Source organism: Patiria miniata, unplaced genomic scaffold, assembly GCF_015706575.1.
Source record: "Patiria miniata isolate m_02_andy unplaced genomic scaffold, ASM1570657v1 HiC_scaffold_6, whole genome shotgun sequence".
NCBI classification, from domain to species: Eukaryota; Metazoa; Echinodermata; class Asteroidea; order Valvatida; family Asterinidae; genus Patiria; species Patiria miniata.
The window spans coordinates 7,761,559-7,772,742 of NW_024037073.1; the positions used below are offsets into that span (position 1 = coordinate 7,761,559).

General features: G+C 38.2%; 1 protein-coding gene across 2 annotated transcripts in view; it reads left to right on the top strand.

Moving 5' to 3' along the window:
* Positions 1-4,445, top strand: part of LOC119743017 (multiple PDZ domain protein-like) — a 57,236-nt gene extending 52,791 nt beyond the window's left edge. For both annotated transcript variants that reach the window (XM_038219326.1, XM_038219325.1), the window contains exons 37-40: positions 342-453; positions 937-1,082; positions 2,084-2,328; positions 3,179-4,445. In XM_038219326.1, the coding sequence (XP_038075254.1) occupies positions 342-453; positions 937-1,082; positions 2,084-2,328; positions 3,179-3,449 (774 nt within the window). In that variant the 3' untranslated portion in view covers positions 3,450-4,445. The remainder of the gene's footprint in view (positions 1-341; positions 454-936; positions 1,083-2,083; positions 2,329-3,178) is intronic.
* Positions 4,446-11,184: the final 6,739 nt, after the last annotated feature.

Genomic DNA, 11,184 nt, shown 5'->3' on the forward strand with positions numbered 1-11,184 from the left:
GGGGGGTCTGCTAATTGGACAAACCTTCATACTCCAATCTGAACATGTCATTTTAAAATTCAGAACAGTAGGATTTCAATTTATTCAGCAATTTGGGCCTAGAATTGGATATTGCTTCATAACAGGAATAACTAATATACCACCCCTCCCCCCAAAAAGGGGGGGGGGGGCAAACTTTAAAACCCTCAGGAACAAACTGTAATTCACTTGTTTTGCAGACAGACAAAATCACATTGAATTTCAAAAAGTAGGTGGAATGTAACAGAAATTAACTGATACAAAACTTGCAGTTTTTTTCCAATCAAGTCGCCACTGACAGTAGAATATGTTTGATATTACAGGCAACTGACGGGCATGTGCTGTTTGAAATCGGCCGAAAGAAAGATTTGGGCAAGACAAGCAAACAAGAAGATCAAGTCGCTAAGACCAAGAGCCAATCAACTTCCAAACAAGGTGACATCACGTTAATCATCTTCTATATCCTTCATCCCCGTCCTCCTCTTAAATCCTCAACACCACACAATCTCATGGGGGAGTGTGGCCGAATGGTTAGTGTTTGTGATCAATGATCAAGGGTTCAACGGTAACCCCATAAAATGCTCTACCAAAAAGCTATGAAATATTGCTGATGCTCTCAAGCCAAAGCAAAATAGTCTGGGTTGCCTTGACAACCAAAACCTCATCTCACAAACCACTCAGTGCCTGAAAGGGATATTTGCATAGCGGCATCATTTATGGTTCTTCCCTCATGGGCTTTTTTCCAACCACAGTTATCAGTTGCTTAAAACTGTTTGTGAATGTTGCCTGGAATTATATTGAAGGAAAATAAACAGGCAGGTACTGCAGGCAAATGGCAAGGGTTAATTAACATGGCTGGGTAGGATGAATGCTTTGAATGATGAATGATGAAAGAGTTTTGATTATTCTTTTTCGTAGTGCGTCATGTGGAGCTGAGGAAGGTACCAGGAGAATCCTTAGGTCTGAGCATAGCTGGGGGTAAGGGCAGCGATATGGGAGATATGCCGCTCATTATAGCCTCTATCAATCCTGGCAGTCAGGCAGACAGGAACAAACAACTCAAGGTAACTCTTTAGTTGGTTGATGTTTTCAGGGCTTGCAGCCGTTTATGTCCATTTTATGGTCAGTTTATCCATACTATCTCTCACATTGCTGTGAATCTGGCAATCTTTGACAATTTGCCTTTCCACTTGTCTATCAGACTTTTTGTAAACTTTCTTTGTAAAAGGTCTATTTCTTTTGTTTTTGATGTGTATGGATGTGCGATTATTTTTAAAATGCTTTTCAGCTGCAAGGTTAGAACCCTGCCCTTGGCAGACCTTTCGGTCATTGTCTACATGAAAAGATGAGACAAATACTCATCGTCTTGTATTTCAAGAGCTAGAATTTATGGCAGTCTTCAAAGTTGTTTTTAATGGTGCTGCAGCCACCAGATGAACTAAACAACAATTCTATGAATGTGACACTTCTGACTGAACCAAACCGAACCAAACTCAGTTGTTCAGTTTGGAATATTCAGCAACGCATAGTGTAGCACTGCAGATTTCTATTAGCTCAACCTACAATATAATAACTTACACATAATATTATCAACATGTTTGTTTTCATTAAGAGAAAACAATAGTGAAGTTTGTCAATACTAACAACAAATGAAGGGACTTTGTATGTTATGGACATGCATATTCATTATCAGCCAGCACACTATGTGATGTCCTGTATTAGCATGCTCGGCCTCGGTGACCAGCAACCATGTGTATGAACTGGGGAGGCCAAGCAGAAAATCAAGCAGCAGAAACACTACAAATCCGAGTTTCATACTTGAAAAACATGAAAACAAAAAAGACAAGAATCCAGTTTTGTGAAATGTTCAGTTTCAGATTGTTTCAAACCCATGTTTGGAATGATGTTTGCCTCACGTTTGTGTATGCTGTCATTCCAAACGGACTGGTTCCTGGTAACCCAGTCCTCCATTACCCACTTACCTATCATCGTCGATTCAGCAATAACCAGTCTACCAGTCTAGATAATGATTCAAACCAGCGTTATGTTCTGTCTTGATATCCAGGTGCTGGATTGTATTGAGAGCATCAATGGCCGCAACGTGGCTGGTCTGAGTTACGCTAGTGCCATCAACCTCTTGAAGACGTCTCAAGGAGTGATTCAGCTGGATGTGAGTGAGCTCAGCCCTAGCAAGAAGGACTGGTATCTGAGAAACCAGAGGAGTAGTAATCCTGCAGATAGTATGGTAGCTGTCAAGGCTAGTGTCAAAGCACAGCCTGCTATACATGCAGCTAGTGTGGAGGAGGCTAGGTGAGTTGTTGATATCTGACCTGCTCACTGCTAGATGTGGAAACATCCTACCCATGTCTCTGTAGGCTGTTAGTATTTGCCACTTCTCACCAGAGGTGCATTCCAGTCATGTGAATATCTTAGGTTGGTAGCTAGGCCCTGCAAGCATGCCAACCTCAAATGGAACGATTATTCTATCGAAAAAACTTTTGACAAAATTGCAGAACCTCAGTATGCCAACCCTGGCATGACAAGTGTCATCGTTTGGATAATATCCTCGAAAAATTGACTGTGACCAGAAGTGAAACGTTTCCAGTATATGAACTTACTTGGGATGTTATAAATACAAATTGCATCCCAGGTAGGATCATTACGTTTACTGTTTGTGTCTGCCATTTTGGAAAACATAGCTAACTATTCAGGGAGACCATTATCGTTTGTTGATATTGTTTGCCAACGGTGGTGGCAAACAGTCAATCCCACTTGCGCAAACAATGCCAATGTTGGCAACATTAGCAATGTTTGCGTAAGTGGAACGTACCCCAGTTATAGCCAGTGCTTCTGTTCCTAATGGCATAGTGTTGTCATGCTGCATGTCACAGTGTTATCTATTAGAATCTCTTTATATCTTGTAGCTAATTATCACAAAAGACTTTAAACAATTCTCTCCCTCACAAATTTCAAACCCTCTCCCCCCCCCCTCGCCAAAAATAAAGGTCTTTTGAATAAGAAAATTGAGCAAAATATGACTTTTTGTAGAGTTCACGGGCATCACAGTGTGACCTCAAATAGTATTGAATACAAGTGCTTATTTTCAGCCTTGTTATATTACTAAAGTGTTTCATTGACTTTGTTGATTCCATAACTGCAGTGCTGGACGTCTGAAGCATATTGAGTTGCAACGTGGATTGGATGGTCTAGGCTTCAGTATCGTTGGTGGTCATGGTAGCCCTCATGGTGATCTACCTATCTATATCAAGACAGTCTTCAATAAAGGTGCAGCCGCTGTGAGTGGTGAGCTCAAGAGAGGAGATCAGATTATAGCAGTCAATGGAGAGAGTCTGGAATCAGCTACTCATGAACAGGCTGTGGATGTACTCAAACGAGCTAAGGGAAAGGTGGTCGTTACAGTCCTGGCTTGAACAGATGACAGTCTGTATTTACTTATCCAGGAATACTTACAATACATCAGTGTGTGACAGTGTTTTAGTTGATTCCATCACAAGTCCATCACAAGTCACTGTACAAATTCAGTCATACGAAATGAAGTCTGCACAAATTAAACAAGCCAAACCTTGAGGTTCAACCCCAAGGAACCTTGTCAAACCCCGTAGCACGTGAAGGTGAACCACGAGTTACAGCCTGTTTAATTTCACAGTCTCCTCTAACAGGGAATAAATAATTAACAAATGCTTTGGCACAGTTCATTGGAATAGCTTATGACTTGTCTTGAGACTGAAGGACTAGTGATGGACTTGTGAAGGCTTGTGATGGAGTGGACTTCAAGACTGGTGTGTGGCTTCAGATGAGAAGAATTTATGTCTTTGGCATAACTTTAGGGGCAATTAGGTTGTGGTTTTTGGTTCAGTGGCAGTCTAGCCAAAAAACAGAAGTAGCCCAAAAGAAATGACGTCTTGGTTTAAGGACTTGAAACACTTTGAGATCAATAGGCCTGTGTTTCTTTTCCATTAATAAAAAGCTTTGTTGTTTTGTGGCTTGTTGAGTTTCTCCTTGTAGCTTCTCTCCTTAAAAAAAAAAAAAGCTCCCCCTCGAAAATATTTTATTTTATTGTATTAAAGAAAGAAGACAAATGCCATAAATATGTGCACTTGTTGCATAATGTGCATTTTAAGATTTGAAGTTTGTACATTTGTTTATGGCTTATAGTTCCAATTTGATCAGTTGCCGTGAAAGATGATTATATTTAGGAGTTAACGTACTTAGAAATGAGCAGTGCAAATTTAAAAATGGTCACATCAGCTAACAGTGTTTTAATTTTAAAAATATGTTTTAAAGCAAGTGATTTTAGCTTTTAAGTTGTTATTATGATGTTGTTATATTTACTATTGATTTAAGAAAATTTAATTGATTTTATGTCGAAATAAAACTAATTAATAATTCTTTTATTAATTTTAAAATGTTTTTGTAAATATTTCCATCATGTTAAGGATTGTAAATCATATGTAATATTTTTACTAATTTTCAAAAAGTGTTGCACCTTGATAAATTATTTTTTTTCAACTGCTAAAAATGAAGGGATTTGTTAATCAGAGTTTGTTCAATCGCTCTTAATTGAAGTAATGACCTGTTCTTTCATCAAGCAGACTTGTTTTAAAAGTAGAGTCCATCATTTGCAGCTATCCAAAAAGTAACTGACAAAATTATTATTGAAAAGCTTACTTGGTTTAAAGATGGTAATGGTACTGAACTCCCTGTGAAATTATGCTTTCTCGCATGCTGTCATTTTGAAGACAACAATAAAAGAAGGCCTTTTCCAACGATGCGTCTAAAGACACATTTTTGGAAATTGCCTTTAGTAGTTCGTTTTTAATTCGGTGAGCCATGAATGAGTGCGCGCAAGCATTGACACGACGCACACGCGCGGTTGCTATTATTAGTTAACTCATCTTGTAGCTGTTATCGACTGAATGAGAACGTGTCCCGGACACTGATTTTGGGCTAAATTCAACACATGATTGGGAACTTTTGAATTGAAATCGAGATCCTAGAATATTGTTTTCTCAGACTAAACAGCGTACACTGAGACTAAACTTCATCAGGTTAGTTGTTCAGCACTCGTCTTTAGATTTTGAGCACTTTTGTTGCTTCAAACTAAAAAAAAGGGCACTAATGACAAATAATGTACTCTACCTTTAACCTAGTATAAGATTTACTGTTTGTTAAGCTGTTCATAGAGTAGAAATGTGGAAATTGTTACAGAACTCATTTTTTTAAAACTAAGCGATATTGTCTATGAAATAAGAAGGTGCTATAGCTTGTTGATCTTTTCTATTTCAGCAGTAGTTTGTTGAAGACAACTTAGCACTAACAGTTGCCTAGAGAATGCCTACTTAACTATGGCATATTACATGTATTTAACCACCTGACTAATGCACTTATCCCATAGGTAACTGGGAAGAAACCTAAATAATCTGTGTGTTAATCAAATGGTGAAAGAGCATCGTGTACAACATGTACAAGAAATAGTATGACAGTGTTGCTGTCCATACAAAATAGCTGCTCCTGCTTTGACACTTGCTTAGAAACTGGAGTAATTGATTAAAATGAAGGTGTCTTCAGGTCATAGACTAGATTCTTTCTCGTTGCCACAATGCTTCACCCCTTTAACTATGGTCAACACATACTTGGAAATGTGTATAAGGTTACGGTCTATAGTTATGTTTGAGTTATTCCATCGTCTATACTTTGTTCAAATTGAACAGTTGAAAACCTCCGCCACACAGGCCTTTTTAAAATCACAACCCTCGAGGTATTTATAATGATAACCTCCCTGAATCCCCCAACCAGCCATCATAGTCCAGTAAAGACGATTTGATATGTCACTGACACCAAAGTAAGGTAGCTGAGCTTCACAGTTTTTAATCTATTAACAAGATGTTGATGGATTTTGGGTAGTTACAGTACATTTTCATACCGATGTGCATGATATTTAAGTCTGCATGTTTTGTGCATCACTGAAATTTGCATCAGACTCGTGGAATTACATGCTAAAATTGCCTTACACGTTTTTTTCATACCAACTCTAAAAAGTGAGCAACTCAAAAAATTCTTCAAGCTGCCCAAACGTTTTAAGAGCTTTGCCTGCTTTGTTCACCAAGTTAAAATTATTTGGTGAATACTTTAGTCGCTTAAAAAATAACAGTGTGTTAATCAATCATCTTGACATGTTTTCTAGTAGTCTATGGAATTGGTCAACAATGAACAATAAGTATTATTGTATGATTCTTCTGTATATTTCTGGAATGATAATCTGTGAATAAGTAGAACAACTTTAAATATTAAGTGCCTTTGTACTTGACATTCCCTGCTTAGTGGACATATATTTGACATAGTAGTTTAAGAAATGTACCAGTTATGAAATCCATGCACTTGCACCACCTTTATGACAAAATTGACAGTGGACAAATATATTGGAAGATCTTTAGCTTTCGGGATTTTCATTTAAAAAATCATTCAAGTGTGAGTCAGAAGACATTTTAGAAGAAATGGTACATATGAATCGATTGCCACTTTTAAAATTAGAACATTTCTGTATATTCATACTGACAACACTCCAAGTTTTGTAAATGGGGTGTACTATACATTTAAGTCCAAAGTGCGACATTTTCCTGTCCATGTTGCCTTGGTACTTTGTACTTGGCCATTCAAGTATCACCAAGAATGACTTCAAACAATTTTAATTTGTTGTGTAGGTAGGGTGATATTCATAATCACTCTTGGAGGAAGACTGCATAAAGGGATTGCATCAGAATTAAAAAAAATCATAGATGTTTAATAGATGTAACAGGGACAGGGAAAATGGTGGACACCAAATGTATAGAATGACCCCAATCTACAGGTGTATGTGGAATAGATGGATTGCATTCAACAGCCATCTTGAAGGTGTGATGGTGTGTTTAATTCATTAACAATGAACGCACAAGAGGTCTACTCAGTGTGTATCCCTGTTGAACAAGTTCAAAGATGGCTACAGTGTCAGTTCAACTCCTGCCAACACTGAAACTGCTAAAAATCATCCGAGACTAAATTTGGCATCATATATGGCTTCAAAAACGGGGTAAAGGTTTCATAAACATTAAATCTGACAGAAAGCCAGATAAATAACTTCAAGCAATACAGGAGACATGTAGAGTACGTAATAAAATAGAGTTTATTACAAGCCAAGAGGATATCGAGTGAATCTGTTACAAGTTTATCCATCTTTTATGAAAGCTTTACGTTAGTCATTATTAGCAATTACATTTGTCTGCATTAGGGGTCATTATATAGAGGGGGTAATTATATGAAGAAGGTAGCATTTTATGGGTGAATTCAAGTCTGGCTAAACCGCCCACACCAAACAATAAATTACTGCCAAATGTGTGAATATCTCAGATAAAAAGCAGCACCGAGGTCATATTGCCCCGGCTCCAACATAAATACACAAAATCAATAAATTGCTAAACTATCTTGGATCAAAGGGTGAGCTGCTCTTATTGATTTTGGTCCATGTGCTATCTATCCGGTTCGTTAGTGTGACGTCACCTCCAGCACTTTCTGCACGATTGGAACCGGAAGTTAACGCAGCTCGAGCGTTTGCAGCCAATGGGCGCTAGTAATCAGGGGTGTGTGCGCGTGTATGACGTTTTTACTAACGAACCGGATAGCAATGAAAATACATTCGTAAGAGGGTCCCTCCCTCCCTGACTTAGTACAAAATTATATCACAATGCTCTTATAAGATCATTAACTAAAATAAGGCTGGAACCATATTTAATTGCAATTTTGAATTGCATTTTTGTATCATAATTACTTCTGTTTCATTTGGTCTGAGGTTAGATTGGAAATTTGTAAAGCCTAGTTGCCATATCGACATAAGAAACACAGACATATGGAAACATTTCATCCGGAAATGTCACCGACAACCCAGAAAGGCTATCGGCAGACGGTTCTGTGCACTGTGCACAATCTGCATAAGCTTAACGTTGATATAGAAACTAGGCTTAACATTAACCTAACAATTCCCAACCCTTCAAAATCCAACTGCATTTTTTGTTGGAATCTGTTGAAGTGAGTAAACGGATTATGCTTTTACACAGGCACGCAACTCTGAATTAAAAATAAAAATTAAAAAACGAGGAAATTCCAAACCACACAAGACTTTGTACAGTGTTTTTCAATTTGTAATGGCATTCATGAGAAGTACAAAATAAGGATATCAGCGGCTACAAAGAAAAGTTGCATGCCTGTTTACATGGGGTGAGGCATACCACCATACTCGGAGTCCCAACAGTTTGGGTGTAGAGTTTACCATGGTGTTGGAATTTGCAAAAGTGAAGAAGGTTTCTAGTAAATCACTCAAGGGGGTTAGGGTTAAAAAGCACAAGAACCATCACCAACGATGATAAGTTAATATTTTGGTTTATCTCGGACTCCTTTTTTTGACGTGGATATTACTTTAAGTTACTCTCCCTGTGCTATTTTCAAGTTTCAACACAGAAAAATAGATTTTGTTTTTTAAATTACTATTTTTCTAGCAATAGAAAATGAAATCACTTTAATGAGCAAAAATAAATTCGCCCCAAAAATGGAAAAGTAAATTCGCCTCGAAAATGGAATAATAAATTTCAGTCCGACAATTATTTTCAGTCCGACAATAATTTCGTTGATCTCTTCTTTTTTTAAAAATGTATTATGAGAGCAAAAGCACACCAAAATAAAAGCATATTCTCAGAGGGGTGGAAAGGTCCAAAATAGAAAATTATTTTTAAATAAACAAATAGAAAATTCATCAGGAGAAAAAAAAAAGGAGTATGCTTCAGACCATGGGTGGACCATGGGTGGACCATGGGTGGTCCATGAATTGACCAATTTTATGAAGAATAGAAATTACCCGAAAGTACAGAAAATCATAAAGAAATACTGACATTTGTGTAAGCTAGGCTATCAGCAACCTGTTCAAACATATGGAGAAATCGCACAATGAATAAGTAAATATGCAGTCATGTAAACCCCAGAGTTGCTGACTCGAGTCATGTGACTTGGACTCGAGTCGGACTCGAGTCGCTATTTTTGTGACTTGTGACTTGACTTGTAAATACCAGCTTTGACTTGTGACTTGACTTGGACTTGCAAACAATGACTTGTGACTTGACTTGGGATTGCAAAAAATGACTTGTTACCAACCCAAGTCAGACGCTAGGTCTGCTGTTTGTAAAATAAGTGGATCCACTGTCACTGATGGCCCAAACACAACGAGCAATTTCGTGCGGCACCTTAAAACCCACGATGAGCGGTGAGTAGTCGCGCTGTGACTTTTTTTTCGGGGGGGGGGGGGGCTTAACCGCGAATGGATTTTCGGTCATTCTGGGCTGCGTACAAACTCTTGCTTCATATGGCTATTGAATCTAAATAACTTCTAGCCTCTAGTACTTGCAAATCTGTCCTAGACAGAATGTGATAAACTACAAGAATAGTAATTGCAACACACTGAAAAAGGGGAATTAAGGAGGCATGTTCAAAATAACTCTTAAGTTGACGCCAGGTTCTTTTAGCTTATTACAGCTGAACAAAATAATGTGCAACTTGACGTGTTCTTGGACAAAGATACTTGTGACTTGACTTGTGTTTAGACCAAATGACTTGTGACTTGACTTGTGACTGGACCTAATGACTTGTGACTTGACTTGTGACTGGACCTAATGTCTTGTGACTTGACTTGGACTTGCAAACAATGACTTGTGACTTGACTTGGCCTTGCAAAAAATGACTTGCTGCCACCTCAAACCCCCCCCCCCAAAAAAAGACGTGACTCTACGATGTCCACCCTCAACTACCCTTAAGGGGCCATCCATAAAGTATGTATGCACGAGGGTGGAGGGGTGGAAGAGGGAGCTTTGTTAACACTGCGTACACCATGCGTACAGAGGGGGAGGGGTGTCCAAGCCAATGTGTACCCACGCAGAGCAATAATTTGCTTTTAATAAATTGTCTTGAAATCAATGTACTTTCTCACATTTAATGCCTACCGGGACCAGCTTTCATGCATCGAAAAGCATCATAACACTGTTCCCTTCTGCCACCATTTAGATTTGGCCAATGCCACTGCCAGCCAACGCCTATAGAGGTCATTACAATTCAGAGACATTGACATTACTAAATAAAAGACTGCTTCAATTAGCCGCTGTGGTAAGCGAAGCGCATTCGTAATGCTTTGTAAGGTACATGTACAATACATGTACATGTACGATACATGTACATGTACATGTACACCGGAAATGTACAGTGTATGAGAAGTGGGTTGAAACTGTAGTACATACAGGGGGAGTCTACAAAGTCAGCATTTTGGTATACATACTCTATGGATGGCCCCTATTAGACTGTGAAACTAACTAATGATTCCTAATGTGTCAATGTCTAGATTGAAGAATTACCATCCAATCTAAGCAAATCAAAGCAATCCCAAACTGGACTACAATGCAACGATTTTCAATGAAGATAGAAATACATGTATTGCAATACAAAATTAGAAAAACTAATTTACATGATTTAAGACACTTACATATTCACATTGTACATGTATTTTGAACATCCATTTAGTGTCTAAAAAAATCCTTTCACATGATGAGACATAAACATTTTCAAATACATGTAATTTAGTAACGGTGTGCAATTCAGCCTTTAAGTACACTGTACAACACGCGTATTACACGTACATGTGTGTGCATGTATTGCAGAATATGTGCATACATGTGGTGCAAAAGTTAGCAATTGCTGCATCACTTGAAAATAACATGTACATGTACGTTTTTAACATGATGGTCCGGATTCGACGCATGAGGGCGCGCGTTATGTACTGTAAGGACATATGCGATATGCGATGTGAGTGGATTTAACAGACCGAGCACAACCCAGACTTGGCCAAGTCTAGCCTTTAAGCTGAATGTAGATGGGTCGTTCTATAAATTTTAGGTCTAAAGTGACATTTTTCCTGACCCTGTTACCTTGGCACTTTGCCATTCAAATATCACTAAGAATGACTTCAAACTAGTGTAAATTTGTTGGGTATTACTTTGCTATTTATAATCACTCTTGTAGAAACTACCCATGTAGGAGTGCATCCCAACTTTACAGAAGTGTACCAATGCCAAGACAATC